Source organism: Selaginella moellendorffii, unplaced genomic scaffold, assembly GCF_000143415.4.
Source record: "Selaginella moellendorffii unplaced genomic scaffold, v1.0 SELMOscaffold_44, whole genome shotgun sequence".
Taxonomy (NCBI): Eukaryota; Viridiplantae; Streptophyta; class Lycopodiopsida; order Selaginellales; family Selaginellaceae; genus Selaginella; species Selaginella moellendorffii.
Genome location: NW_003314305.1, coordinates 331,615 through 358,469, shown reverse-complemented (window position 1 = coordinate 358,469; position 26,855 = coordinate 331,615). Strand labels below are relative to the sequence as shown.

The 26,855-nt window shown below is 42.2% G+C and overlaps 8 protein-coding genes across 15 annotated transcripts; 2 read left to right on the top strand and 6 right to left on the bottom strand.

Annotated features, from left to right (window-relative positions):
• The first annotated feature begins 7,269 nt into the window (after nucleotides 1–7,269).
• Nucleotides 7,270–11,584, top strand: LOC9647492 (transcriptional corepressor LEUNIG). Of its 4 annotated transcripts, none has more exons than XM_024685329.1 (19): nucleotides 7,270–7,363; nucleotides 7,491–7,569; nucleotides 7,629–7,726; nucleotides 7,807–7,916; nucleotides 7,965–8,438; nucleotides 8,493–8,578; nucleotides 8,635–8,707; nucleotides 8,765–8,861; nucleotides 8,915–8,964; nucleotides 9,024–9,338; nucleotides 9,397–9,654; nucleotides 9,726–9,968; nucleotides 10,066–10,207; nucleotides 10,281–10,387; nucleotides 10,445–10,594; nucleotides 10,663–10,818; nucleotides 10,869–10,985; nucleotides 11,039–11,242; nucleotides 11,316–11,584. In XM_024685329.1, exons 2-19 carry the CDS (start codon nucleotides 7,538–7,540, stop codon nucleotides 11,457–11,459), a joined length of 2,856 nt encoding a protein of 951 aa, XP_024541097.1. In that variant the 5' UTR covers nucleotides 7,270–7,363; nucleotides 7,491–7,537; the 3' UTR covers nucleotides 11,460–11,584. The 4 variants fall into 4 exon arrangements, with proteins under 4 accessions (XP_024541097.1, XP_024541098.1, XP_024541095.1 ...); XM_024685330.1 differs by having other exon boundaries at nucleotides 9,397–9,660; nucleotides 10,072–10,207; XM_024685327.1 differs by having other exon boundaries at nucleotides 9,397–9,660.
• Nucleotides 11,585–11,605: 21 nt separating this feature from the next.
• LOC9647491 (bidirectional sugar transporter NEC1) lies at nucleotides 11,606–13,213 on the bottom strand. The gene is made up of 6 exons (XM_002980162.2): nucleotides 13,088–13,213; nucleotides 12,951–12,987; nucleotides 12,667–12,880; nucleotides 12,297–12,455; nucleotides 12,087–12,206; nucleotides 11,606–12,011 (listed from the first exon to the last, which is right to left on the bottom strand). The coding sequence occupies exons 1-6, from the start codon at nucleotides 13,122–13,124 to the stop codon at nucleotides 11,676–11,678; spliced, it is 903 nt and encodes a 300-aa protein (XP_002980208.2). The 5' UTR covers nucleotides 13,125–13,213; the 3' UTR covers nucleotides 11,606–11,675.
• A 698-nt stretch (nucleotides 13,214–13,911) lies between these two features.
• Nucleotides 13,912–15,082, bottom strand: LOC9647490 (flavin mononucleotide hydrolase 1, chloroplatic). Of its 2 annotated transcripts, none has more exons than XM_002980161.2 (7): nucleotides 14,849–15,082; nucleotides 14,720–14,795; nucleotides 14,620–14,671; nucleotides 14,450–14,564; nucleotides 14,333–14,403; nucleotides 14,185–14,272; nucleotides 13,912–14,113 (listed from the first exon to the last, which is right to left on the bottom strand). In XM_002980161.2, exons 1-7 carry the CDS (start codon nucleotides 15,058–15,060, stop codon nucleotides 14,011–14,013), a joined length of 717 nt encoding a protein of 238 aa, XP_002980207.1. In that variant the 5' UTR covers nucleotides 15,061–15,082; the 3' UTR covers nucleotides 13,912–14,010. The 2 variants fall into 2 exon arrangements, with proteins under 2 accessions (XP_002980207.1, XP_024541116.1); XM_024685348.1 differs by having other exon boundaries at nucleotides 14,620–14,665.
• Nucleotides 15,083–17,906: 2,824 nt separating this feature from the next.
• LOC112349939 (pentatricopeptide repeat-containing protein At4g02750-like) lies at nucleotides 17,907–19,493 on the bottom strand. Its single transcript, XM_024685238.1, has one exon. The coding sequence runs from the start codon at nucleotides 19,491–19,493 to the stop codon at nucleotides 17,907–17,909; it is 1,587 nt and encodes a 528-aa protein (XP_024541006.1).
• Nucleotides 19,494–21,753: 2,260 nt separating this feature from the next.
• Nucleotides 21,754–22,987, bottom strand: LOC112349915 (vacuolar protein 8-like). The gene is made up of 4 exons (XM_024685158.1): nucleotides 22,711–22,987; nucleotides 22,502–22,654; nucleotides 22,190–22,441; nucleotides 21,754–22,139 (listed from the first exon to the last, which is right to left on the bottom strand). The coding sequence occupies exons 1-4, from the start codon at nucleotides 22,975–22,977 to the stop codon at nucleotides 21,966–21,968; spliced, it is 846 nt and encodes a 281-aa protein (XP_024540926.1). The 5' UTR covers nucleotides 22,978–22,987; the 3' UTR covers nucleotides 21,754–21,965.
• Nucleotides 22,988–23,042: 55 nt separating this feature from the next.
• On the bottom strand, nucleotides 23,043–24,356 carry LOC112349938 (pentatricopeptide repeat-containing protein At4g02750-like). Its single transcript, XM_024685237.1, has one exon. It carries the CDS (start codon nucleotides 24,354–24,356, stop codon nucleotides 23,043–23,045), a length of 1,314 nt encoding a protein of 437 aa, XP_024541005.1.
• Nucleotides 24,357–24,375: 19 nt separating this feature from the next.
• Nucleotides 24,376–26,050, top strand: LOC9647488 (CDP-diacylglycerol--glycerol-3-phosphate 3-phosphatidyltransferase 2). Of its 3 annotated transcripts, XM_024685409.1 has the most exons (10): nucleotides 24,382–24,454; nucleotides 24,514–24,564; nucleotides 24,617–24,833; nucleotides 24,892–24,989; nucleotides 25,107–25,157; nucleotides 25,214–25,327; nucleotides 25,382–25,432; nucleotides 25,488–25,573; nucleotides 25,622–25,821; nucleotides 25,877–26,050. In XM_024685409.1, exons 1-9 carry the CDS (start codon nucleotides 24,407–24,409, stop codon nucleotides 25,755–25,757), a joined length of 852 nt encoding a protein of 283 aa, XP_024541177.1. In that variant the 5' UTR covers nucleotides 24,382–24,406; the 3' UTR covers nucleotides 25,758–25,821; nucleotides 25,877–26,050. The 3 variants fall into 3 exon arrangements, with proteins under 3 accessions (XP_024541178.1, XP_024541177.1, XP_024541176.1); XM_024685410.1 differs by having other exon boundaries at nucleotides 24,376–24,454; nucleotides 24,511–24,564; nucleotides 25,488–25,821; XM_024685408.1 differs by having other exon boundaries at nucleotides 25,488–25,821.
• LOC112350002 (uncharacterized protein C9orf85 homolog) lies at nucleotides 25,577–26,805 on the bottom strand. Of its 2 annotated transcripts, XM_024685412.1 has the most exons (9): nucleotides 26,706–26,805; nucleotides 26,617–26,659; nucleotides 26,485–26,567; nucleotides 26,380–26,418; nucleotides 26,261–26,313; nucleotides 26,151–26,214; nucleotides 26,056–26,098; nucleotides 25,958–26,005; nucleotides 25,577–25,904 (listed from the first exon to the last, which is right to left on the bottom strand). In XM_024685412.1, the coding sequence occupies exons 1-9, from the start codon at nucleotides 26,753–26,755 to the stop codon at nucleotides 25,761–25,763; spliced, it is 567 nt and encodes a 188-aa protein (XP_024541180.1). In that variant the 5' UTR covers nucleotides 26,756–26,805; the 3' UTR covers nucleotides 25,577–25,760. The 2 variants fall into 2 exon arrangements, with proteins under 2 accessions (XP_024541180.1, XP_024541179.1); XM_024685411.1 differs by having other exon boundaries at nucleotides 25,817–26,005; nucleotides 26,056–26,313.
• Nucleotides 26,806–26,855: the final 50 nt, after the last annotated feature.

Below are 26,855 nucleotides of genomic sequence, written 5' to 3'. Positions count from 1 at the left end.
AGGTTTGAGGCTTTTTGGGACACCCAAGCTATCAAAGTTGCTACGTCCCATGGCTTGGATGATCCTGCTCGATCCACAAGGCTCTTGAGAGGTCTTGCCATCATCAGGTCCTGGCCGGAGAGCTCACCCATCACAACCCTGCAGCTGTTACAACTGCACGAGGCTCTACAGCTGACACCCGTCTCGGCATTCCGCAGTTATGGTGCCATGTCCTCCGCTGGAAAGAGTTACTCACATCCCCGAGACATCCAGGTCAAGATGCGGAAGTTCCTGGACCGTCTCAATGCAAGCATCACGGAGCACAACAAGAGCAAGCTGAGCATCGCCAAATGGGCCTCCACGGTCGCAAGGGTCATCATCGACTTCGAGAAGATCCATCCGTTTGAAGATGGTAATGGGCGTGTTGGACGCCTGCTTGTGCTGCAGCTGCTGCGTCGCATTTCACCCTTCCCAGCGGCCTTCTTCACTACAGCTGAGCACGGATCCTGGGACAGGCTCATCACTGCTTTCGAGGAGGATGACGAAGACAAGCTGGCGAAGATTCTACTCGGCAGCCTCCAGGGAACAGACGCTGCGTGGAAAGATTTCCTTAAATCGAAGCTCCAGTGATCTCAAACAGGAAGACAGGGGAAAGTTTCTCACAGGTTTCTAATATGTTTGCCTGGTTTCTTTTTTGTTTTCTACTTCTTTACATGACTACGCTAGAACTTCTGCATTGTCCAATAAAACGCTATGAACCAAGACAACTCAAAAGCTTTCCTTGAGCACAACTATCCATGGCATGCTCGAGTGAAAACTAGCACTGGATGCTTTCGTGAGGACAGATCCCCTTCGTTTACAGCTTTGCTATAAGATGGGGCTTACCTGACTAACGTGTCATGCATGAATATTTGCTGGACAAGCTCATCTATGGAATTGCTCTCGTCTTTTTGCTGCCTGTCTGTTAGTGGCTTACCAGCCTTGCCTTGCTCACCACTATCTCCGGAAATAAATTGCTCTATATTATTATTCTTACCTAATATTGTTTTTTAAAATTAGATAAAATTCTTTGATTCTATCACGTTATGCTATAAAATACATATGTTAAAATAGATTTATAAGAAACTAACTTGATTTAGTTTTTTTATTTTAAAAAAAAGTTCACATCATTGAAGAAACATATCTCCTCACTATTTTTGTATAATTAAATTTCTGTATAGTCTATTTAATTATATATCTATTTGTTTGTGTATACACTAGAACTATAGTAGTGTATGTAAAAGCATTCCGTTATAATAAACTAAGATTACTCACTTATCAGATGTGATGCTGTTAATTTTGCATAATAGCTCAAATTTTTGTGCACTTGCAACTGAGATATGCTATATATTTTTATATCATAGCCTAAGTGATGGACATGTATCATATAAATATATACCATTCAGAATAAGGATTTATATGACATATATGTATGTAAGTATGTATATGTATATATATCACTCAATTAGAAAGAAAATGTGTTACAATAGTGATATCATTCTAAAGAATTTTTATCTCATTAAGTGTGTTTGGTATATATTTTATTTCCATTGCATCTGTATAATTTATATACATAGTTAAATACATTTTTTTTAATTAAAGAATTTAGTTCACCATTTTAGAGAATTTCCTTATAAACTTAATTTCTCATGTACCTTCCTGAGTAATCTTGGTTTTATTTTTACACATATGTGTATATGTTTAGAAATGTGAAAACCAAAGCATCTTTTGAGAGTGTGACATATAATTGGCAATGTCCAAATACTGTGTGGTAGATTTATAGTTGTGATTTAATATTGTGATTAAAAATACATGTCTAATTGTCTTCATCTGATATGTTTATCTTTTAATACAATTCTTGGTAATTTTTCCCTTCAATATTCCCGAGATATATATGCGTATCTAAAAGCTAATTTTCACCCCTTGAAAAAATACTTCCAACTTTTCCTAATCTCAAACCAAAAACAAGTTCTATTTCTTTTATATTATAAATTTATTTCCTTCATGTAGTTTAAATATCTTCTATGAAAATCTACAAATAAGATATATTTAAGGCCTTTTTATTTTTAAAGTGGGATTTGTCATTATCCTAAATTTTTTAAATAAAAACGATGGCTTGTGGCCACATATCAAGACAAAAAAAAAGTGAAGATAATATGCAAATTAGAAGTGTTCTATGTGATTTCTCACATAATGTACTATAACATTGTCAATGAAATAAATAAATCAAAAAGGCTAATGCAAATTGAGTGACTGAACTAAGATATGGCATGTAAACAGATGCTATGGTTTCTTACTTTAATGAAAAAAATTCCACTCTAAAGAAAAAGAGAAATTTTTCATTTTGACAATTTTATAACATTTATTATTTAATATTAACATTGTATATACCATTATATATAGTATATCTCTCTCCAATCAGCCCCATGGCATGTGTGAATAATTATCACTCACTTATGATATTTTTACTTTTCCAAAGTTGTTCAATTTTGTATTTTTAAAAATTAGTCTTGAAAGCTTAAGTTAGGTGCTCATTATACAATTGAGTAATTATCAATATTTATTTGGTGACCAGAGGGTTATGTTTTTAGAATAAAAAACTAAATTGTCGTATTATTGAATTACAAGATAACATATTTTATTAGTTTTTACAATCATTTACCAGCATATAAAAATTTTGATTTAAATAAAGATGTGATTTTTTAATTAGGAATTCTAATTGTTTAGGTAATAATTTATTATATATAGTAAAACCAATTAAGATATAGTTTAGCCAACCATGAAGGCTATTAATCTCGATCCTAAAAATAGGAAAGTAGGACGTCACTATTTTGATTCTTGAAGTTCTCCAAAATCTGGAGCGTCTGAGTCATTTTTGCATATTATAATCTAAAAGCCAGGATCTGGATTTCAGTTTTATTAAATAATCAATCCTTGTCCCGGTATTTGAACAATGTTGAAAGTCAAATTTTTATAGATGTTATTAAAGCTTCAATTCCTAATATTCCTTTCTTTATATAGAATTTTATCAGCATAAGATATAATAAAATATAACAAAAATTTGAATAATAATACTCAAGTTCAAAATTTATATTTTTATTATAAATGATGTTCTAAAGATAAAACCTCAACCATTTATGTATGTTAACAATATACTTAAAAATGAAAATCAATTTATGCTTAAAGGGTAAAGTTTTTGCTAGTGCTTTACTCTGTGTTTGTGCTTTTAAAATAATGTTGTTTTTAGGCTCATTTATAATATAATATATGATAACAAAATAATTCAGATTAAATACAATTGTAGTAACTTTTGTAATCAGTGTTTAATGTCAAATTTCTTTATTTATTGTTAAAGGCAAGCATAGAGGGTGTTTATTTTGTAAAATAGGAAAAGAGGCCCTAAAATAGTTGATTGTATTCCTTCTAATGTTTTGCGGAACTAATGTAGCAAATTCCACTGCCAGGAAGCAAAGGAAGATCGGTCACATGCTCCTTGACAAAGAAAAGCTGGCTATAAAGCCATGACAGTGCAGCTTCTCCATGTACAGAATTGTAATGTGGAAGCCAAAACTCCTTACACATCTACAAAGTCTTTGTATTTCACTTTAGCTGCCAATTCCAGAGTTATGGCACTGACTGACTATGTTGTTTTGGCTTAAGTGGGAGCTCCTGCCTCTCCATATTGAGTCTAACTTCATACACTTCAGGAAAATTTTCTTGAGGATCAAGTAGTTTTAAAACATCATTGTTAACATATCATACCTAGTCATTAAAGACATGGGCAAGGCATAGGCTGTATTTAAAATATAGCTATTTGGTAATAGAAATATTTCTGATTTAGCTGAGATTTGTTTTGAATATATTTGGATATTCTAGGATATTTTACCATATTCATTTAAATTAATCTTGCATTTATAATTTATGAACATGTTCATAATTTATAAACTTCTCTAACCACTTTGTATCATTGTGATTTGGTCATGGGGGCATGAGCCAAAGAAATACCATAGCTTACAATGCATTGCTTAGGGCCTACATCTAGAATGGCAATTGTGAGGAGCTCTTAAAGTTTCTACTTAAAAACTAAAGCAAACCAAACGTGACAATTTATTTTTTCATGAAAGCAAACCAAGAACAAACAATGAAAAAAAATGTTTCTAAACTCCAGGACGTCAAAGAAGTGCCGGTCAAAAGCCGAGAAAGACCACAATCATCTGACAGACAGATGCAGACTGGAGTGGAAAGAGAGAAATGCCATGTAAGCATGCCACATCATTGCCAGCTAGGTGGAGAGAGACGAGGCCTCACGGTGAGTAGCAGCCTGGTTGGAGCAAAAAACGCTCGCCATCGCAGTGATCCATAGATCCTACGTCTCCCATATGCGACGTTCTGGTAGATGCTCGTTACAGCACAGCGACTTGTCGATCGCGCGCAGATGGTCTCACAAGATCCAAGCTCAACGTTCGTCCCGAGCTTCCCTGGGAGATGGAGATGGCTGACATATTGTGGAAGGGGCTGCTCAGGCAGTGTCCTACCAACGGAGGTCACTCGTTCGAGCCCATGGATGATTGTGGACAACGTAAATACTTAGGAGGCAAGCGAGCGCCCTCTGAGAGGATGAGCGACTTCTCGCAGGAGGAATTCGACGAAGTGACGAGGCTGCGCAAGATTTATGATAGGCCAGACTACAAGTTGGTTGTTCTCCATCTCCGCCACTTCTATTGACCAGCCAAATATGCTTCTCCTTGTTCCTCCAGGCTTTACACAGCAATTCAGTCTCTATGAACCAGGGGCACTCTTTCGCTCACCATCTTTTTCTGGGCGCAAAGGAAAAACTTTCTTGGCAATACCATCTTCTTTAGAACAAAACCGGTCGATTATCTGCTGCGATCGCTGCCGGCGGCCTAGCCATCGCCAATCTGTACTAGAAAGATTGTGGCGTTAACTCTTTTTTCATTCTTTTTTATTAGATCCTCTCGATCTCTTCTCACAGTTGTGACATTTTTAAATTTGAGCTGCTGACATCCACGGAAGAAGCCAACGCGGGAGCGCTACAACATCTCTACCCAGCGAATGTTTCTTTCCAGGTGAGAGCTCAAGCAGCGGGTGCTTCACACAACATAGGAAGCCATTCCAAAACCGGCGGAATCAAATCGGCTGCTCTGAATCGGAAAACAAGGATTCTGGATCATGCGATATTTCAAACGTTCCGGTTTTCGAACCACTGCAAGTGTGCAAGCTTAAGTTTTAGAATTTGGTTGCGAGTCACGCTCAAATGTTTGAAACAAACAAACGTTGTGGGGAGTCAGTCGTTGACAAGATGCTGAGCCTACCCAAGCGCCACCACTAGATCTCATGCTGCCGCCAGCGCTGCTGCCACGGCCAAATCCCATGCTACCACTGACCGGTGCCACCCACTGCCAGCCTCCATTGGCACGCCCTAAAACTAATCCCTAATCCCTAAAACTAATGCTAATCCCTAAAACTATTGCCAAGCCTTCCACTCCTTACGAGCACTTCTCGCGAGCTCAAATAGAATTTTATTCCTGGTTGCTATTAAGGACAACATTTTAAAGTTTGTTTTTCCTCTCATGATTCTCCTACTTACAGTAGTTTGAGCTGTGGAACATGCCATATGACTATGCCTCTCACGACGGCCTAATTGCGGCCTTGGCGCAGTCTCCAGCGACTGGCATGGTTGCATTGGCGAGCCATGACAAGTGTGTCAATTGAAGTAGAGTGAGAGGGCCAAAGACAACAAGGATAGATACTTAAGCTAAGCAAATACCCAATGTTTTCTTTTTGTTGTTTCATTCATAGGGCTTCTGTTATGGCTTTTGTTTTCTAACACACATCACATACCCAAAGAAAATCCTCGCATATAGACTTCCTTAACTTAAAAGATCAAAGCAAAGCCAGATTTTGCCAGGTTACAAGTGGATAGATGGAGGGCAGAACTAATATGTAAGGATTATCTTAATGTGTAAGAGAAAACTCTCGCTGGTTGTTTACAATTTATCGGCTGAAATCAAGATTTTAAACACTAAGAATATTCCAAGGTCTTTGGTTAGCCATCCATGGATGATGGGAACCGTTTATACTGGTGAGGCGAGGAATGGTTCTCTAAGATAACGCTGTGCAAGATTTATGATAGACCAGACTTCAAGTTCCCCTTGTTTGTGAGCCCAGCAATCTGCATTGCCAGGTTATTTTCCATCTCCATGGCTTCTATTCAATGCTCATGCTACAAGCACGAGCAGCCAAAGCTAACGTATGAATATCGGGTGGAGCATGGTTACAATTAGAGGGTCTGGACACTCAAAGCAGTGTCTCTTCCAGCAATTCAATCTCTATGAGCGGATAGGGGCTTTCTTTCGTAGAAACCTTCGTGCTCGCCTTCTTTTTTCTGAACGCGCAAAGAATTAAAGATCCACTTTCTTGTGCCACACTCTGCACCTAAAGAGATTGCTTTTTTTATTTGGCGGAGCTCGATAATTCCAGCGAGCTCCGGCAAAAGAAGCCTAGCTTGAGCATTCCTAGCGCTTGCATGAGCGAACGAATTGATCAATTGCTAGGGAAACATAGAACGAGCTCCACATTCTGTCTCTCGTAGCACAGATTGAGAATCACATCCGCTGCGGTCGCTGCTGGCAACGTTACCTTGGCGGCGGCGATTCTGGTAAGCAAACCTTTCTTCTCTAATGTCACAGTAGTGACATTAGCTGACATCCACAAGGAAGAAGCCAACGCTGCGGGAGCGCGACAGAGCATCTGTTTCCACCAGATCTCTTGAGTAGAACTTTCAAGGTTCTTCCTTTAAAACTCTACCTAAGCGTCCCATGTGAGAGCTCCAGCAGCGGGTTCCACAACTTATGCTCCGCGAAAGCCATTTCTTAAGATCATTTCTTAAGAGTTGGATCATACTCGAAATCTCTCTGAGATGTTTTGGAAACATCTGGAGAGAATGAATTGTTACGCGCTAAAGCTGATAAGAACAGGGCGCAAGCATTTATGTAGGAATGACTCTGATCGTTGACATTGCATCAGCTGATGGTTTTGTTCTCTCACTTGAAGCTCAAATTTTTTACGTTTTGGCGCGGTCAACGAGGGTCTGACTGGCAAGACTGCCGAGCCTACCCAGCTTTGGCAAGATATCCCCAAATGGCCCTGCCGGACCTCCCCGGTGTGGTAGGTCCGTGACCGAGCCTGCGTGCCTTGCAGAAAGAAGCACACACTTAAAACACTCTTTAGCTCGAACACTCCTTGTTTTGCAAGCTCGTGGCTATGGCGGATCCATGGACGCGAGCGCTATCGAGCAGGGGCGCCTAAAGATCTCGGTTCCAAGGTCAGTGCTCTTCCTGTCCCCTGCATTCTCTCTCGGCAGAGGTGATTGCGCAGCTCGCCAAGGGTTTTGTGCGAGTCCTAGGAGGATTTTCGCGTGCTACTGCAATGACGAGGGCTTTCATCTGCAGGATAGGCGGATTCTATTGCCGGAGTCCTTCGAAAGAGCGGAGGCGCAATGGCGCAAAGTAACTGGGAAGCCGATAAGATGTAAGCGTTTGGATTTCTTTTTGTTCTTCTCGTTGTTTGAGTAAGATTGGGATTCGCAGGCTCGATGTTTATATACACGACTATCTTGTGAAGAAAAACCTCCAGGCCTCTGCCAAGGCCTTTCAGACAGAGGGCAAAGTTTCTGGCGATCCTGTCGGTAAGAGCTCCTCTCCGTAGAGATTCTTGTCCTCATAGGAGTTCCATTGCTCCTTTTTTTCCCTTTTTTTTTCGATGCAGCGATTGATGCTCCTGGTGGTTTTTTGTTCGAGTGGTGGTCCGTGTTCTGGGACATTTTCATTGCTCGTACGAATGAAAAGCACTCAGAGGTGGCTGCTTCATATATCGAGGTAAAGCTTTTCATTCATTTTTCTTATTCATCACCCCTTGTACTACAGACTCAGCAACTCAAGGCGAGAGAACAACAGCAGCAACACCAGCATCTTCAGCACCAGCAGCAACAGCAGCAAATTCAGCAGCAGCAGCACCAGCAGCAGCACCAACAACAATTACAACAAAGTCAGCAGCAGCAGCAACAGCAACAGCAGTTGCAGCAAAGTCAGCAGCATCAGCAGCAGCAGCAGCAGCAACAACAACAACAGCTGCAGCAAAACCAGCAGCAACACCAGCAACAGCAGCAGCACCAGCAGCAGCAGCAACACCAGCAGCAACTTCACATGCAGCAGATTCAACTCCTCCAGCGTCAAGCCCAGCAGCAGCAGCAGCCTCGGAGGGATCTGGCCATAAACGCTGCTGCAAACGGCATGGGTGGTGATTCACTCCTCACCCCAACTGCGAACGCAATGGCAACCAAAATCTACGAGGAGCGTCTCAAGCATCCACACCAACGTGACACTCTCGAAGATATTAAGGTCTGTTCAGTTGCCGTGACCCAAGGGACGCACTCTGACTGGGGGTCTTTGCAGAGATACGGAGAGACTCCGGGACAGCTTTTGGATCCAAGCCCGACAAGTCTGCTTAAAGGAGCGCCGACTCCTGGCCAGCCGTCTGGGTAAATGATCTTTTTTCTTTGATGTCATTACGTTTTCAAACTCTGGAAATGGACAGGCCTTTACTTCCAGCTAGTGCTGCTGGATTGCAACAAGTTCAGAACAGGCCTCAGCTCTCTGGAGTCTCTCAGGTACGTCTTCTAGTCTTCTAGTCTCTGTCCGGCTCATTCGTTTTTTACACAAAACAGGACAGCAAGAGCGACGGCAACGTAGTTTTGAATCAAAGATCACCTGCACCGGATCCTTCCATGTTTGGGCATGCCAAGCCAAACCTTCTTAGTCCAGGTATGCTCTTGACTTTGAGAGTGCGCTTGAGTTGACGTTTTAATTATCGGCAGGAGTCAATCAAGGAGGAAATGCAATGTCATTGAAAGGCTGGTCATTAGCTGTAAGTACAATCGACACGGAAGTATTTGTTGTTTGACGTTGGTGTCTTGCGCTGCTCAGGGAATGGATCAGCTTCGCCCGACGCTAGTGCAAAATCAGAAGCCGTCTTTGCAGGCTTCTCCAGCATATCATATACTGAGTCCTCAGCACCAGCACTTACTGCTTCAGGCTCAGGCGCAAGGAAGCTTGCCTTCGTCCAATTCTGCTCTCCTTGGTGATGTAGACGGGAGAAGGTTTCGCATGCTTCTCAGTCGGAATCAAAACCAAATGGGCAAAGATGGTCAAGCTGGTCTCAGCGAGGTCGGATCACCTATGCAGGCTGCAACACTCCTGCCTCGTGGTAATCCACAGGATCAGGGGGAGATGCTGATGAAGGTACTATCTTCATTTTTCACTCATGGAGCTTGAAGTGTTTCTTTTTATTTTTTGGCAGATAAAAATGGCCCAGTCGCAGCAAGCTCAAAGTGGCCAACAGCCACAGCCACCACAGTCTTCTCAACAAGGGCAGCAAGCGCAGCAGCAACCGGCAACGCCACAACAGCAGCAACAGCAGCAGCAACAACTACAACAAGAGAGAATGGGTGTTGTTGGAGTTGATGGTGCGCTGTCCAACTCCTTTAGGGGAACCGGCGACCAGGTTTATAGCGGCATGGAGCCGAGTCCCAGTACGAACAGCACAGGGACTGGAAAGGTGAAAGTGAGATATAATTTGTAGCGTCAACGTTCTTACATAACTTCGTTTTATTTCCTTTTCGTCTACAGGTTGCTGCTAAAGGTCCCAGTGGCCGAAAACGGAAGCAACCGGCGTCATCCTCTGGTCCAGCTAATAGTACGGGTACAGCGAACACGGCGGGTCCGAATTCCCCGTCGTCTCCATCAACACATACGCCTGGCGATGTCATTTCCATGGCGGGAGCTTTACAACAAAATGGAAACATCTCCAAGTCGCTTATGATGTACGGGTCAGATGGAGCTGGGACGCTTGCTTCGCCTACAAACCAGCTGGTAAGAACTATATGCTGTAAGCTGCAATAGGATGGTTTTTTCCTGATTTTCTCTGTAATGGCTTTTTTGTCAAGGGTCTGAGTGGTGGAAATTGAAGTTGCAGGCTGATATTGACCGCTTCGGCGAAGATCCGTCGCTGGATGATAACGTCGAGTCCTTTTTATCGCACGACGACGCAGATCATCGCGATGGCTTGTTTGGAAGCAGCAAACAAAGCCCTGTCATGGATGTGAGCAAAGGCACATATCTATTTCGATAAATGCATTTCGATAGAATTTCTCCTCTTACTGTTGGTTTGAATTCATTGACCAGGTTTTCTTAGCGAAGTAGGTTGCTTGCGAGCAAGTACGAGCAAGGTTGTCTGTTGCCATTTCTCGTCCGACGGGAAACTTCTTGCGAGCGCCGGACACGATAAAAAGGTCTGGAAAAAAATGTGTTTTTAAGTCAATGCCGTAGGCTAATTGTTCTCTTGGCAGGCTGTTCTCTGGAATATGGACACTCTAAAGCTCAAGAGTACCCTCGAGGAGCACACCTTTCTTATTACTGACGTAAGATTCAGTCCAAACTCCACGCGCCTGGCGACCTCGTCATTTGATAAGACCGTGAGAGTGTGGGATGCAGACAATGTAAGTCTTGAGCTTGAGTTCCCGCCAACCGAGTCATGCGGACTAATTCTTGTCCAACTCTCGTGTAGCCGAGCTATTCCTTGAGAACGTTCACCGGCCATCAGACGTCGGTTATGTCGCTTGACTTCCATCCCGTGAACGAGGACCTACTGTGTTCTTGCGACGGAGATAGCGAGATACGCTACTGGAGTGTGAGCCAAGGCGTTTGCACCAGAGTCTTCAAGGTTTGTCTATCTCTTTGCGAAGCACGGTGCTGATGCGTGATAAGTTGCAGGGTGGTATGGCGCAGACGAGGTTCCAGCCAAGAGTCGGAAGGTTATTGGCGGCAGCTGCCGAGAATGTGGTCTCTATTTTTGATGTGGATACCGAGACTTGTGTACATTCCTTACAGGTAGGCACGTCTTCTGTGGTAATCTTTGCTCAAATCTTTTTCTTTTCTGGCAGCGACACACGAAGCCGGTACACTCGGTGTGCTGGGACGCTACTGGCGACTACGTCGCTTCGGTCAGTGAAGATTCGGTTCGAGTATGGGCACTAAATGGAAGCGATGGCGATTGCATCCACGAGCTGAACTGTAACGGGAACAAGTTCCACTCTTGTGTGTTCCACCCCAAGTTACCGACTTTGCTGGTCATCGGTTGCTATCAAGTACGTCTGTTTAAAGTTTATTTTTTTCCTCGTTTTGTGTGTTTCTTGATGTTCATGGTTCTTCTACTTGCAGTCGCTTGAGCTCTGGAACATGCAAGAGAACAAGACCATGACTATACCCGCTCATGACGGCCTGATCGCGGCATTGGCACAATCTCCAGCGACTGGCATGGTTGCGTCGGCGAGCCATGACAAGTGTGTCAGGCTGTGGAAGTAGAATGAGAGAGCCAGAGACAACATGAACAGCTACAGGGATTCACAAGAATCTCAAAGCTGTTTATAGAGAAGCACAGATTTGTGACAACAGGTATGAATTCCACAGATTTATATTTTCCTACTTCACGGTGGTGTCAGTTGTTTACACGACAGCGAGAAAAGCAAACCAGTTTACAGGAGAAGGCGGGGGCGAGTTTTCGGCTCCTGCTTGCTACTCCTACTTTGCGAGTTCCACGTACTGTGGAGCTTCCTTGAACAGCTTTTCTGACGCTGTCCTGCAGGCGGGGATCCCAGTGGGTATCTCTTTGAGCTCTTTGAGAAGATCCATCACTTTTCCCGACGCTGTTCTAAAGGCAGTGCTTCCGGTGAGGGACTGCTGCCGTAGCGGTGGGATTCTGAGGTCGATCCCCTCGGTACTGCTCTCTTTCACGTCGATGATGTGCTGCTTTCCCTCCGGTTTACTGCTCTCTTCCTTCTTCTGCCTTAATATCTTGCAGACGATGTAGAGAACTATTTGGCCGACAGCACACACGGAACCGGCGGCGCTTGGGATCTGTAGAGAGAGAGATCAAGATGGTGTAAGAGTAGGATCTTTCGTTTTCTTCTTTTGGTTTGATCGAGAACTTACTCCTATGAAGATGTCTTTGGTGAAGAAGGCGAATCCAGACCAGAGGATCCCGTTGATGAGGAGGAAGATGGTGAGTGTGAGGGGCATTGCTTCCACATTCTTGGTGCGAATCACAGTTCTCTAGACAGGGAGAATTTTTGAAAGCTGTCAGTCGGGAATGTTGGATGGGTGCGAGCTTTTTGCTTTTTTATTTGAAAGCTTTTTTCGTACCATGACCGAGAGAGGGGACGCGTACATGGCAATGGCGATGGCCGACGCGACACTCCCAATGACGATGATGCGGAGTTTCCCGCGTGTTGCAAAGAGAGTGATGAGAATCAAGCTGCACAAGATGAAAAGCTCCACACCCAACAGCTTCCAAATCTTCCGCTGCAAACAAAGATCTCCATTTCTTAGCATCTGGGAAGAGTGACGAAACTCTCGACGAACTTGAATAAGGGAATAGAGAAACTCCTGGAAGAACTGAGAGACTCTTGGAAGAACTCAAAAGGAAACGACGGGGTTCGATAGAGAGGAACACTGGAAAGCTTGCGAAGAACTCTCAAGAACCAAGCAAAGTTTGTGAGAGCTTGTGGTGTACCCTGCTGGCTTTGGAGGCGTATTTGTAGAAGATGATGATATAGGCGAGCTCGAAGACGCATCCAACGCAGTTAACGGTCACGATGAGCAATCCCCCGCCGCTCTTCATCATTCCATAGTAGAGCCCCAGTGCCGCCGTCAAGAGCGTGAGGACGTATGGAACCACGGAGAACATCTCGGTGGATTTCTTCCGGGAGATGATGCTAAAGGTTGGTCTGCGACAAAGATCTCAGGAAAGAGTTAGAACTTGGAAAGAATGAAAAGCTTGTGGATATGAGAACTTACATTGGCGATGCATACACGGCAATCGCAGTCGCATTTCCTGTCAGTCGAGAAAACAAAGAAAACGAACGAGTCAGCCGAGGCGAGACTTGGTCTATCTATTCTTTAAGAAAAACAATGCGAGAAGAACAAGAACATACCGACAAGTCCCAGGATGAAAATCTTATCAGCGGGCATTTTTGATCTCAATACCAAGCAGCAAAATCAAGCCAAAAGGAGAAATAAAACAAGGAATTTATTGGTCCTTTTCTCCCTTTCTTGCCTCCAAGACTTCTTCTCTCGTTTTGAACTTTTGAGACGAGCGTTGCTGCCGAGGTTTTATATACGAAAGCCATGACAGCACAACATTCTCACTTATCAGGAAACAATATAAATGATTAGATAGTGGAGGAGTTTAAGCTAACTCGCGATTTGGCTTAGCAGATTGTCTTCTAATTCATGTCTTGGTCCCTCGGGACAGCGGTGACATCCACTCTGGATATTTTGATATAGAAAGGTGGTGGTATTTTTATGTGAGAGAACCGGAGCAAAGATCTTCAGTCTATGGGCGAGTGACACATGGTCACACACTTGGAAGGGAATTTGAGGGTTTTTGCAGAGCACCACCAAGTTTCTGGCGGGGGAGTGTTGTGATTTGGAAGATTCTGGCTTTGATTCGCTTGGAGTGTTTGGCCGGTCGGTCAAATTGTGTGAGGGGTCACTGCATGTGATGCTTTCCGTGGCGAATGAGCAGCCGACTTATGTGCCTAGAATATTTATATAGATCTATCACCTTTCTGTAACTCTTTGCTTTTCCTGATTGTATTGCAGCTTTATAATAATGACGGTAATAATTAATAGTAATTATATTAATGATACTGTCCCACTCCACTCACTCCACAAAACAAATTTTTGGGCTCATGGGATACAACTTTCGTGCCGTGGCGTGGATGGATTGCTTTCTGTCCGTGTGATATCAAACCCCTTCATGGAAATTTGCGCTAAAGAGCAAGGAAATCTGCGCTTTTTAGAGCAATGATTGAAATTCTTGCATAAGATATGGGGTCTCGACTCAGAACTTAGTCTACAATGATTTGAGATGGGCGAGTTTATCGCATAGATTTTCAAAGCTTTCAAATATAATAGCGTTGATGCCCAATGACTTTGCAGCTTCAACGTTCCTCCTCCTGGAAAACACCAAAAGAACATTAACAAAAATAAAATGTGGTTTCCACTTTTGAGCTTAGAAATCTCTTACTGATCATCAACAAATGTGCAATCTGATGAATCCACTTGCAGTTTTTGCAAAACGTCCAAATAGGCATTAATTTCAGGCTTTCGTTTGCCTGCACAAATTGCCACTTATTTGTTATTTGTTAAAAAATTACTTGGAGAGAAAATCGAACCTGTGTGGCACGAGACAAACGTCCATTCCAGGTAGCGAGAGAGCTGAAGCTTGTCTTCAATCAGCATATACCTGAAAAAAATCACATAAATTGATAACTCATACTTCATATATTTACCAGTCTGGATAGTTTGTGAAGGCATGCATTTCAAAGCCCGAGGATTTCAAGCTACAAAGAAGCTCTTCCATTCCTTCGATGAATTCATAGCCAGCCACCATGCAACTCTTGAGTCCTGACCAATCCCGCAAATTCGTGAGAGCTCTAGAGCAAGAATGGAGAGAGAAAACCTTGAAGATCAAAGTCCCTGCCATCGTTAAAAAATCTGTGCTTGAGCTGTTCCTGTGTAAAAGTGTTCAAGCAAGAAAAAAGATAGAAAGAAAGCCACACCTCTGTGATCAATCCTTTCTCGAACTCAATCCACGCAGTTGGGTGTTTGATCTCCAGAAGCTCCTTCATAGAAAGCCTGGGGAATAGACACACAATTCAAGGAGGTGCTTCTTGTGGAAGAGATTTTACCCAAAGAATGCTGGAACATCCTTGTAGAATGGATCGCGCACGATGGTGCCCATGACATCAAACAAAAGCACGGGCAACTTCCTTACAATGTTATTCCTGGCCAGATTTCCCCCCATTGAGAGCGTGGAAGAAGAACTCATGGGCCGTGTTCTTGCTACCGGCGCCAATCTCCCACCACAGCCTATGGCATCTAGAGCTGGACTTCTAAGCATAGCTCCAGCCCTACCAATCAAGATCCTTATTATTTTTGTCGCAGATGATAGAATTTTCTTTCCTTTAGCAATTATATTGGGGTAAAATAAATTTCAAATTTGAATAGCATTTGATTTAATTAGTTAGATATTGGTTAGCTTAAGAAACCTGTTTATCTGTCAGTTTGATCTAGCTACCTCAATAGAAGGGCAGGATGTAAACAAATAAGACACCCTTCTTGTCTCCCATGCCATATTCCTTGCAAGGAAATTAGATAATTTCTTCCTAGCTTCAACAGCCACAGCCACCCTTCTAAAGAGAGATGAACACAACTTCTACTTTCCCATGCTTCCTTTGAAAATGCCGCTAGAGAAGACTAAAAAATGGCAAACAATAAGTCAACACATAGGCTTTAGCTTGCTTGTAGTCCCTGAGATCTCACAGGGCAAAACAATTACCGCAGTGGGTGTCTATTTCAGAATATAATATAAAAGTATATACTATATTATAGTAAATAGCACTTCAAATTGCAAAGTAAATTTACTATTGTAAGTCCAGTGTACGTCTGAAGTTTAAATTTTTATCATTTAAATTTGAAATAAAAAAAATCTAAAAGAGATGTTGCTTTTAGTTTATCTTGAACATTACAAGAACCCAATAAATTTTTGGTCTAAGTAGCGTGAAAAATAGAGCCTGTATAAAATTATAATAAATTTATGAGTAAGATTTATTCTCATAATTATAAGATAAAAAATTAAAAACAACTTTACCAGTATTCAACATCTCTAACCTTGCCAGATTTGCAACTTGGAAAACAAACTAGAATTTTGTTCTTATGAGTTAAATAGAATATGTTTCGGCATAATTTCACTTGTGTGTAGCTTATTTCATGAGACTGCTTTCAAGGGTTTTTTTCAAGGGTTTCAATTGTTTCAAGAGAGAGTTTAGTTCATATCTATGACTTTTAACTTTCATGGGATGGCATTCAGCAAATAATACCACCACCTTGTCATGGCTTTAAATTTAACTAGAAACATGCTTTTTATTTCCCCAAAGCTTTAGAATGGAGGTAAATTAATAAAATTTTAATTCAGATCTTTGTATTAAGCTATTATGTTGATCTCCATATACAAGTTTGAGAAATAGTATTATATACAACTGCATAGCCAGTATTCTCAACACAAAGTGCATAAGAAACCCAAACATTCTTGTGATATATATTATAGGACCAAATAATACTATCATTCATGTCATATATCACAAGATTTCCATCTTTTTGTAATCTAAGGAAACATCGCTCACCTTTATTATTAGTTTTAGTGTCCCAAATTACAATTTTTTTATAATAAAGTACTAAATTACAATCAAGTTGCATATACAAATTATATAACTGATTTGGAGATTGAAGAAAAGCCCCATTTTTTAATTTTGAAAAGCTGGAATACTGTGGTCCACTTTTTATACAAGTATTATAAAAATTACAGTCTTGCTCATGTTTATTGTTTACTGACATAAAATAGTTTTGCTGCAAAGGAAATGTATAGTCTTCATCTATGACATAAGATATAGAAAATCTATAATATATGTATTCTGCAAAGCCATAAGTTACTAGATCATTTAAAACATAATGTTTCAAGAGAAACATAAATTCAGATTCTAAATATGATCCTGTATTATACAAACTCAGATTCGGAATTATAGTACAAGTTATGACATATGTCTTAAAAGTATGATATACATCAAGAGCTGCTATTGTTATTAATAAGGACCTATAATCTTCATATATTACTTTAGAGTAAGAAAATCCTATAAACGATTCATCCCGTTTTCCAACTTCCTTTATAAGTTCTAGAATAATTGGTATAATGATTTTTTGTCTATAACTAATTGTAATAGCATTTGGGTATTCATAGTTTTTAATTAAGCAGTAACACTGTAAGCATAAAGATAAAAAAAAAACAAAGATCATGAGGTACTAAATTAACATCATCTTGTTTTATCATCTATTTAAGAAGAATTACTCTCTTTTATTAATGCTGTTACAAAGTAAGACCTAGCTTTATCTAATAATTTTATACTTTTGCAAGTATATTTGTCTATATTATTATACCAACAAAATTTCTACTAATAGATAACGTAGCTTTTTCTTTTTTGTAAAAGTTATACTGTTCCTAATTTCTCTCATCAGTATTGTCAGTTTTTTTTATTTTACTCTATCTTTTATATTTTATATTATAAATAAAAAACTGTACTCTTTTTATCCATTTTACGTGGCCCATCCTAAAACTTGAAAATAAGAACTTTATAGTTTATAAAGTTTGCAAGAGATGTTATGAACTCAAACTTTGATTATAGTGGAATTAACTGAGAACTTAGTATACTTCAAGTATTATTAAATAGATGAGTATAGTTAGGCTTTCTTTAATTTGTAAGTCTTTTTTACACTAGATACTTTCTAATTATAGAGGTAAAGTTAAGTTTATGTTGTATGTATGTATGACCTGTTTTAGATCTTATAGTGCCCATCTAAGATAAGCCACTTTTTTAAAGAGTTTTTATGGTAGAAATATTTTCTTATTTATATTTTTTCTAAATGTAAATTTTAAATTATGAATTATTTTTTATTCTAAAGTGATACATATATAATAATAATATTAATAATAATAATATAATTATAATTGCTCATCAAACTTTTAATGTTTTGATTTGTATCATTTCTATAATACAGGGATATATTAATCTGAATTCACATTTCTTTTAACAATTATATGATTTGGTAGCTTATGCTTTTCAAAATAAACATACTATATATATCTTATACCATAAAGTGATAGAAATGAAGTGCAAATTATATATTTATTATAATTTATTTAAAGCTAGATGCTCCAAGGAAACACCTCCATTCTAAAGCCTGGGGAATAAAAGGCATGTTGGTAATTAAATCTTCAGCCATGACAAGATGGCTAGATCGACCCAGCAAATCAATTGTACAACAGTAATGTTGGCTTGTGGGTTGAATGCCGAAGTCAAAACTCATAGACAGAAATCTAGCTCTCCCTTGAAACAATTTTCCAGCATGGCTAGAGGCAAGAAAAATTATGCTGAAGCATATTTCATCTGGCTCCTCAATCAGGCATAAAGAACCAAAACTATACAAAACATTATCAAACTGTCCGGCTTGGGCATATGTTGCAAGAAGCGTGTTCCAAGAAACGACATCTTTATCTAGCATTTGATTAAAATAATTCTTACAGTGTTCAGCTTGAAATATTCTGGAATAAACAAAAAGCATTACATTACAAGTGACAAGATCTCTTTCGGGACTTCCGTTGAACAAATGAAAGGCCTCCTCCCAGTAGCCATTCTGGGCATATCCAGAGAGCATACAATTAAAAGAAGAAATGTTCCACTCTGGCATTGTGTCAAAAGTTTTTCTTGCTTGATCAATGTAGCCATTATGTGAGTAAGTGGAAAGCAATGTATTGAAGAGCAAAAGGCTCTTGTGTGGAGTTTGATCAAACACGAGCTTTGCCAGCTCCAGGTTTTGATGGATCGAGCACGCACCGATCATTGCAGCAGCGGAGGCTAAGTCATGCTGAGGTGACGAATCAAACAACCGCTTCGATCGCCCAAGATCCTTCTCATGGCTGAGCATCATAGTGATCGAAACTAAGCTCTTTCCTGGCATTGACTCAAAAAATTCTCTAGTCTCCTCAGATCTCTCTGCCTGGACAAGAGCGGCCAGCATTGCATTGAGAGAAACAAGGCTATGGAACGGCATCTCACGGAAAATCTTGCAAACAAATTCCAGATATCCCTTTTGGGCATATGCAGTAAGAAGCGTGTTCCATGACACGACATCAACCTCAGGCATTAATTCGAACAATTTTTTTGCTTCTTCAATGCGGCCGTAAGCAGCATGGGCGTTTACAATTACGTTCCATGTAACGAGCGTCCACTCTGGCATTGTAAAGAACATCTCCCTAGATAAGACCAAATGCCCCTTTTCGGCAAGTGCCTTTAGAACAGTTGTCATTGACACAAGATCTCTCTCTGGCATGTTTTGGAAGAAATCTCTAGCTTGGCTCAAGCTACTGTTCTTGCAAAATGCAGCCAGAATCGAGTTCCACGATACCAGATCCCACTCGGGCATCTGGTGGAAGAAATCAAAGGCCTGATGGAACTCCCCGGCCTGGACATGGGCCGCTAGCATAGCGTTCCACGACACAATACTGCGCTGCGGCATCCTGAGAAATATGACCTTGGCGCTGCTGGAGTTCCTGCTAGAGGCCACGGCGGAAAGAATGGTGTTCCAGGCAAGAAGAGTGGGAGCGGGCATTTGCTGAAAGAGGAGCTGAGCGTCGCGAACTCGCCCATCGCGAGCGCGTGAGGATATTTTTCGCACCCAAGCAGAGGAATCGTCAATTGTCCCGGTCGAGCAAAAGCCTTCCATGAAAGCTTACGGGGTCTCTTTAGGATCCACTGTGCGCGAACATCTCGAGAGTGGTCGCAAGCCGGACAGCGATGCGATGTTTTCGTCCATTTGCTAATAGAGCACGGAACCCTAAAATTCAAATGGGCATATTGGATCTAATACCTTTGATCTGTAAGATGCGAGAGATTTCATGAAAGATTTGGTGTGTCGAATCTATGTGACCTTTTGTAAATCAATCCAAGCACTCCAAGCAATCCAATGAAGTTATTTCTACTGTTCACAAGAATATTGCTATTTCTCAAACTTAAATCCTATTTAAAGATTAAATATAAAACTTTACTTATAATTTATTTGGTGATTAAATCTTGACCCAGAATATCATGTTGATAGTGCTTATCCATAGAGAAAGATTAAGCTTAAGCATATTCCATCTGGCTAAAACCAAATATGTTCAACTTGAAATATTCTTGGACAACCAGATGAACAATCAATAATTAATAGCATGTAATGTCATCAATAGCTTCCTACAATTAAACTCTTGACAATGTTATCCTTGAATAAGTAGAAAGCAGGGCATTGAAGAGCAAAAGGCCCTTGTGTGTCAAACACGCAGCTTCAGGTGGATAGAGCACTCACTGACCATTGCATGCTGATCAAACAACCCGCTTTGATTGCCCAAGATCATTTTCATGAGCGGGCATCACGAAACATGCAGATATCCCTTTTTCTTATGCAGCGAGTTGCGTGTTTCATGACCTCTAGCATCGAAGTCGAACATTTGCTTTGCTTCTTCTACGGGACAGTAAGCCATATGTGCATTTAAGATTATGTTCCACGTAGTGAGCGTTCACTCTTCTCTGGCATTGTAAAGAACGTCTCCCGAGATTAACCAAATGCCCCCTTACGGCAAGTGCCTAAGAACAGTTACAAGATCCCTCTCTGGCATGTTTTAGAAGAACATTATAGGGAGTTCCACGATACCAGATCCCACTGGTGGAAGAAATCAAAGGCTTGATGGAATCCCCTGGCCTGAAAGACACAATACTACACTGCGGCATCCTGAGAAATATGGCATGGCTGAAATTCCTGAGCAGGTGAACATGGTTTTTGCAAAAAACCATAGTGCAATAATGGGTCATTAGGTCTCAATTTGACACTAGGACGGTAACAGTAGGTTAATTTTTTTGGGTTTTATCATGGTTAAAGAAGTGGTTTTGTGAAGCCAACAATTACTGGTAAGGTATATTTTTCAACAAAAAGCAAAAATATAAATAAAGAATATTTTACCTTCTATATAAAATTATATAGAGAAAATATATAAGCCCAAGATTAATCTGTAAAAAATGGAAACACTAGATGAAAATCTTGTAGAAAATCTATAATGAAATTCTATGTTAGCTATACCAAATTATTGTTGAAGTTGTGGTGAGGGTGGTATGGTGGAGTTAGCACAAGAGAAAAGGAAAGAAAAAAAAGACAAAAAATTTAGCTATGGTATATTATACATGTAATGCTCATTTTTGAACTCAATTGAGCTGCCATGGCTTGTTAATCTATTGGTATTTATCTCAAGAACCTAAATAATATGGATTAGAATATCACATCATAATTTTGTATTTTTAAATTATAAACATATCTATAATTTATGAAATATTTTAAACAACAATGGTTGATTACAGGATGCTGTCATTAGCTTCTCTGTATCTGACAAGGATTGATCATTGTTATTCTAAAGCAGAATTATTATTATTTTTTTTTGTAAGGCATTGACATTTCATATCTTCCAATAAAGTACTCCTAATTTTTTAGTGAGGCCATTATTGTGTTGAGTGTAGATGATTAGAGTTCAAAGAGCAATATAAGAAGTAATAAAAAATTTTACTAGACATTTTATTATCTTTCATAAAAAGAGAGGTGTTAATGACTTCATAATAGCAGCAAGTTCCCACTTGAAGCTTAAATTTGCTTTTTTCTTAAAAAAGTTTTACATTACAATGTGTGAAATGTCAAAAAAAAAAATTCTATCTATTAATTTCTAGCAAAAGTAGAATTATATATTATAATAATATATAATGTTTAAAATACAAGTGAACCTACACAATAAAGTTATGATTTTGATATGGTGTTATGTTTATGGTTTGGAATAGTTTCTGTTGGTTTTAAATTATGAATCTAAATGGACTGGAAGTGGTTTTAGATTATGAATTTTAACATCAAATATTTTATTAACTCACTTAGCAATGGAAATTTTCATATAAACACCATCCAAAATCCAACATTTAATAGAAGAAAATCATGTGAACGATAATATGAACTGCCAGAAAAACCATGTCTATTAGGCAAGCAATGGTCACCGGCTCCCTGTGCTAGTGGCCATGGCAGAAAGAATAAGCAGGCATTTGCTCAAAGAGGAGCTGAGCGTCTCGATATTGCGGAGCGCGTAAGGCAATCAAAAGCCTTCCATGGGCATGCCACCTTTTCTTTGAAAGTTTATTGTTGCGAGAGGGAAGTAAAAAGAGTTCTAACCTCTTGAGTGAAAAAAATATTACGAACGATGCTTGCCAGCATGATATTTCTCATTGCTCGCACAATGCTAGCCCGTTTCTTATAACAGGTATGTGAGTCTCTCCCCAGCAAGTTTAGCAGGGCTCCTGCGGCGCAAACCTGTGGAAAGATCTTTCTAGCCATTCTAGTTCGTGTTTCTCGCAAGTTACCTGTGTTTGAAGCTCGGAGCTGCCAAGCAAATGGACCAAGGAAAACATCGCGTCACTGTTCCGGATCATCGTCCTGCTCGCAATCTCTCTCGAGATGTTTTGGAGAGCGCCGGCAGCGGATCCGCAAATGCTGAGTTGCCGGCTCTGGAGCAGCCGTATGAACGATTTGATTCCACCCTGCTTGCGAATTTCACGAATGGCTTCGCCGTCGGAGCTTATGTTGTGCAAAGCGCCAGTTGCTCGAGCTCTCACCTGAAAAGAAACTTTTGCTAGATAGAGATGTGAAGGGAGAACGTTGGAGAGTTTACTCACGCTCTGGGATTTGGAAGAGAGCAATTGGACAAGTATCGCGATTGCTCCCAGCGTTCGCACGATCTGGCGGCCTTTTGGGTGGAAGCAAATGCTCTGTAGCGCTCCAGCGGCATTGGCCTGGAGCTCTTCTTCCGTGGATGTGAGCAGCTCAATCTAATGTCACAACTGTGAGAAAGGAGAAACAAAAAGAAGAAAAGAGATTTTCTTACCAGAATCGCGGCGCCATTGTTGTTTAGAACGAGCTCCACATTCTGCCTCTCATAGCACAGATTGAGTATAACATTCGCCCCCTCTGCTGCGATCGCCGCTGGCAAAGATCTGTCCCCCAAGCAATCGATCAATTCGCCTATGTACTGCTGGCCAAGCACTACCCTCTGCCCCTTCTTTCTCGTCAGGACCTTCAATTGCATCATAAGAGGCAGCAACTCCTGCGGCTCCACTGCCCCAAGATCGCCCAACGCCGTGGCCCCAGCCATCGCCCTGCCCAAGAACCCTAAATTCAAATCCAAAACCACGCGCGAAAAGCAGCCACGTGGACGGCTCAGATCAACCTCTCATGGCTCTTGTATGCTCCCACCAAGCCCAGCCAGTCCATCGTCTCTGGCACAAAGGGCATCGTCTGGAGAAGCTCTTCCGCCTCGATCAATCGCCCAGATCGCGCAAGAAGATCGGCCATGGAGGAGTAGTGCCGCTTGGCTGGAGCTAGATCGTAGTCCAGGATCAAGGATCTAAAGCACCCAATTCCAGAGGAGAGATCGCCGGAATGGTTGGAGCCCAGAAGAACGCAGCAAGAAGAGGAGTTCCGGGGCAAGAATCCCTCCATCGCCATTTGATAGAGGAGCTGCAATGCCGAGGAAGAATCCCCACTCTGGGCAATTGTGAGAGCCATGGCATTCCACGAGACCGTGTCTCGCTCGGGCAAGCGATCAAACCACGAATTCGCTCTAGCTTTGTCACCACTCTGGGAGATTGCCGTGAGAATCGCGGTGGAGGCCGCGAGATCTCTTTCCGGCATCGCCCAAAAGAGATTGATCGCGTGATCTAGATGCCAAAACCGGGCATTTGCTATGATGATCGCAGTCCACGAGATGGCGTCCCACACCGGCATCGCTGCTAGGAATTCTCTACAGATTTCTAAATATCCGGATCGTGAAAACTCTTGGAGGAGCTCGTTGCTCAAGACGAGATCGTGCTCCGGCATCGAGAAGAAGAGATGTTTTGCCCAATCCAGATGGCCGCTCTGGGCAGCCGTGGCAAGAAGCGCTGTGTAGGACACGATGTCGCGTTCTTCCATGAGATCGAAGATGTTCTTCGCGAATTCCAGATCCAGGGCCCTGGATGCCGCCGCCAGCACCGAATTCCACGCGATCAAATCGCCCTCCGGGAGTGATTCCAGCATCAACACCACAATCTCCCGCCGCTGTGCCACCGCGAGGATCGTCGTGAAGGAGATCACGTCCCATGCCGGCATTGCGTGGAAGAGCGACCACGATCCCACGAAATCCCCTGCCCTGGAGTAGGCATCCAGCATCGCGTTCCAAGATCGTAAGCTCTTGTCCGGCGATTCATCGAAAACGGCCCTGGCGCTGGCCAGATCCCCGGCGCGAGAGAAGGCGCACAGCATCAAGAACCAGGAGAAGGAGTTCTTGGCAGAGATTTCGCGAAAGATCTGGTGCGCGAGATCGACGCGGCCGCAGCGCGCGTAGAGCTGGATCAAGAGATTTTCGAGGAAGACGATCGAGCCCTTGGCATTGCCCTGGTGGAGGAGGAGAATCCTCGCGTGCGCCGCCCTAGCCTGTGACTCTGTCCGGGAAGATCGAATGAGATCCACGCATTCCTTTAAGCCTCCAACCATTACCATTTGGGGCTTCGTTCATATTTTAGGGTTCTCCGCGATCTTTCTGGATGGCGCTCAGTGCTGCGGCTTGGCGGTGCTGTCGATCGCAATTCCAGGTAACATTTCCGAGGAATTTCTCTTGTCCAGATCGAAATTCTCTCTTTTCTCGCAGTAGTTCCTCAAGCATTACCGATCGAGCGTTTCTTTTCGGCCTTTGCTCGCCCAGGTTCTCTTCCTCGCTCGAAAATTTGCAGTCCACATTGTGTGATTTCTTGCAGCCGCGATCCAGGACGCAGCACGCAAATCTTCCTCACTACTTGCGGCGATTCTTGCACCGGTCGAGTGATTCTTCCATGGCTTCTTCTCATGCAGCTGGTCAAAACGGGCGCAAGGTAGAGGAGGAGGAGACGCATGCGAGCGCTACCAAGGATTTGATCACAGTCCCGACGATGCTCACTGGCGCAAGAGTGGTGGCAGTACCAGCCTTGATCTTTGGTAAGATTTTTCCTCACTGTTCACACTACTTAAAGTTCTTTCTTTTTCTCGTTGCTAGTGTTCTTTAGCAACCAGGAGTGGGCATCTGTAGCGAGTTCTGGGATCTTCGTGGGAGCTGCCTTGACGGATTGGCTGGATGGGTACCTTGCACGAAAGGTGGGACGATGATTTTTTTCACTAGCCGCAAAACTATGTTGATCGTTCTCAGTGCCTGCTTGCAGACGAATGCTGCAATCAGTGCTACAAGAATTTGACACTCTTTTTGAATGGCAGATGAAACTCGACTCGGCATTTGGCGCATTCTTGGATCCTGTCGCGGACAAGGTGAGTTGTATAGTCTTTACATTGCTTTGGAGTTATCCTTCTCTGTTTTTTTCCAGCTTATGGTTGCTACAGCCTTGATTCTACTGTGCACAAGGCCTCTCGCGGCTGCCTGGTTTGTAGACATCCCGTGGCTGATTCCATTGCCGGCAGCACTTATGATCAGCAGAGAGGTTTTTTCTCCTCTCCTCTTCTCATCTCTCCAAAGTTTAAGCTTTTGTTTGCAGATTATTATTTCGGCTGTAAGGGAATGGGCAGCTCTCCAAGGACTCAACAAGGTGGAAAACTTCAAAATTTTCGTCCTTCATCGTCGCTAAATTCTTTTGTTTGTAGGTGGTTGCTGTGGACAAGCTTGGCAAGCTCAAGACCGCGACGCAAATGGTGTCACTGACTTTCCTTTTGGCATTTGGAGACGCAAGGTATTCAAAAACAACACCGATGAAACCGTTAGTAACTCTACTTCACAGGACTGGAATGGAAGCTTATCTCAGCGGTTTTGGAGTGGGGCTTCTCTACCTATCTACAGGCCTGTCGTTGGTATCTCTCTCTGGTTACATGAGGAAGTTATGGCGTAGCATGAAGTTGAGGCAAAAGACTGGATAAATTCTACTCGGACTCGGTACCCGATGGCTCAGAATCACCATCGTCGTCATCATCTTCATCTCCGGTATCAGAACTTGGATCTTGATCTTCGCCTTGCTCATCCTTTCGTGGTGTTTTAGGCAGCGATTTAGACGACCCTTTCTCCATCTAGCCCGAGACAAGTTTGAAGAGGTGATGCGAAGTAAACGAGATTATCATACCGCTCGGAGTAAGGTTCGCTTGTCTCGCTCACGAAGGCTACCGAGAGCCTGTAGAGAACTCAGGCTTTAAATCGAGGACACTTTCGTTCACTACTGACCTGTTCAAGTTGCCTTCGTTCATTCGCTTCCTCTTCAGCGTTCCTGCAGATCCCGCGAGCAAAACTATCAATCGAAGTATCACGATCTTAGCTACCTTCCAACAACGGGGAGATTGGACTGGCAGCATTTCGCGCAAGCGTTCTTCTCTTTCGCGCAGGCTGTCAAGGAAAGTTGGAAAGAGAAAACCAAAAGAATCGACGGAACCTGAGCAAAACTTGTGATAAGCTTGGCGAATTACTCGCTTCCCACATTGTTGGCTGTGATTCTTGCAAGTTCACCAGTAAAACAATCAAGAAAAAGTTTCGCGAGAAAGGAGTACATACCATTTGGCGGGCTCGACCAAAGCCTTATACTTCCCATATCTAAGAGCTCGAAAGAAGCAAAGAACAAAGAATGAGAAGGAGGAATGAAATTCCCACAAAGATTACCTGCGACGCCATTCGATCTTGTCCTTGCAGCGCGCGCAAACTCCAGTGATCGCGGGGTATGGATGCATCTTGCCTCCAAGCTCCTGTTCGATCGCTCTAGAAACCAAGAGAGACGGAGAAACACAAACAAACCTTGTCCTTCTTCTTCACTCCTTTGTTGGGTTTCCATGCAGTCCTGACAGAGAACCGTGAGGTTTAAACCTCCAAAATCTGTCACTCACGTATTCTGGTGCTTGGGCGGGCCTCTCCGCGACGCTGCTCCACTCGACATTGGCGCTGGAGTTCTGGACTAGGGTTTATGCCTAGTTGGCAACAGGTCAGATTTAGGGCTAACGTTAGTTAGGGCTTGCGTCATTAGAAGACGTGGCACT

What these genes read in the sequence shown, in the direction of transcription:
- LOC9647492 (XM_024685327.1), top strand. Translation starts at nt 7,538, where the DNA reads ATGGCGCAAAGTAACTGGGAAGCCGATAAGAT. An exon ending in AACTGGGAAGCCGATAAGAT is followed by an intron (nt 7,570 to 7,628) that starts GTAAGCGTTTGG and finishes TGGGATTCGCAG; the next exon opens with GCTCGATGTTTATATACACG. An exon ending in TGGCTGCTTCATATATCGAG is followed by an intron (nt 7,917 to 7,964) that starts GTAAAGCTTTTC and finishes CTTGTACTACAG; the next exon opens with ACTCAGCAACTCAAGGCGAG.
- LOC9647491 (XM_002980162.2), bottom strand. Translation starts at nt 13,124, where the DNA reads ATGCCCGCTGATAAGATTTTCATCCTGGGACTTGTCG. An exon ending in ACGCCTCCAAAGCCAGCAGG is followed by an intron (nt 12,456 to 12,666) that starts GTACACCACAAG and finishes CTTTGTTTGCAG; the next exon opens with CGGAAGATTTGGAAGCTGTT. An exon ending in CCAAAGACATCTTCATAGGA is followed by an intron (nt 12,012 to 12,086) that starts GTAAGTTCTCGA and finishes CTCTCTCTACAG; the next exon opens with ATCCCAAGCGCCGCCGGTTC.
- LOC9647490 (XM_002980161.2), bottom strand. Translation starts at nt 15,060, where the DNA reads ATGCTTAGAAGTCCAGCTCTAGATGCCATAGGCTGTGGTGGGAGATTG. An exon ending in TTCACAAACTATCCAGACTG is followed by an intron (nt 14,404 to 14,449) that starts GTAAATATATGA and finishes GATTTTTTTCAG; the next exon opens with GTATATGCTGATTGAAGACA. An exon ending in TGCACATTTGTTGATGATCA is followed by an intron (nt 14,114 to 14,184) that starts GTAAGAGATTTC and finishes GGTGTTTTCCAG; the next exon opens with GAGGAGGAACGTTGAAGCTG.
- LOC112349939 (XM_024685238.1), bottom strand. Translation starts at nt 19,493, where the DNA reads ATGGAAGGCTTTTGCTCGACCGGGACAATTGACGATTCCTCTGCTTGG.
- LOC112349915 (XM_024685158.1), bottom strand. Translation starts at nt 22,977, where the DNA reads ATGGCTGGGGCCACGGCGTTGGGCGATCTTGGGGCAGTGGAGCCGCAG. An exon ending in ACAATGGCGCCGCGATTCTG is followed by an intron (nt 22,655 to 22,710) that starts GTAAGAAAATCT and finishes TTGTGACATTAG; the next exon opens with ATTGAGCTGCTCACATCCAC. An exon ending in TCTCTTCCAAATCCCAGAGC is followed by an intron (nt 22,442 to 22,501) that starts GTGAGTAAACTC and finishes GTTTCTTTTCAG; the next exon opens with GTGAGAGCTCGAGCAACTGG.
- LOC112349938 (XM_024685237.1), bottom strand. Translation starts at nt 24,356, where the DNA reads ATGGTTGGAGGCTTAAAGGAATGCGTGGATCTCATTCGATCTTCCCGG.
- LOC9647488 (XM_024685408.1), top strand. Translation starts at nt 24,407, where the DNA reads ATGGCGCTCAGTGCTGCGGCTTGGCGGTGCTGTCGATCGCAATTCCAG. An exon ending in ATGGGTACCTTGCACGAAAG is followed by an intron (nt 24,990 to 25,106) that starts GTGGGACGATGA and finishes TTTGAATGGCAG; the next exon opens with ATGAAACTCGACTCGGCATT. An exon ending in CACTTATGATCAGCAGAGAG is followed by an intron (nt 25,328 to 25,381) that starts GTTTTTTCTCCT and finishes TTTTGTTTGCAG; the next exon opens with ATTATTATTTCGGCTGTAAG.
- LOC112350002 (XM_024685411.1), bottom strand. Translation starts at nt 26,755, where the DNA reads ATGTCGAGTGGAGCAGCGTCGCGGAGAGGCCCGCCCAAGCACCAGAAT. An exon ending in CCGCCCAAGCACCAGAATAC is followed by an intron (nt 26,660 to 26,705) that starts GTGAGTGACAGA and finishes GTTCTCTGTCAG; the next exon opens with GACTGCATGGAAACCCAACA. An exon ending in AAGATCGAATGGCGTCGCAG is followed by an intron (nt 26,419 to 26,484) that starts GTAATCTTTGTG and finishes TCGAGCTCTTAG; the next exon opens with ATATGGGAAGTATAAGGCTT.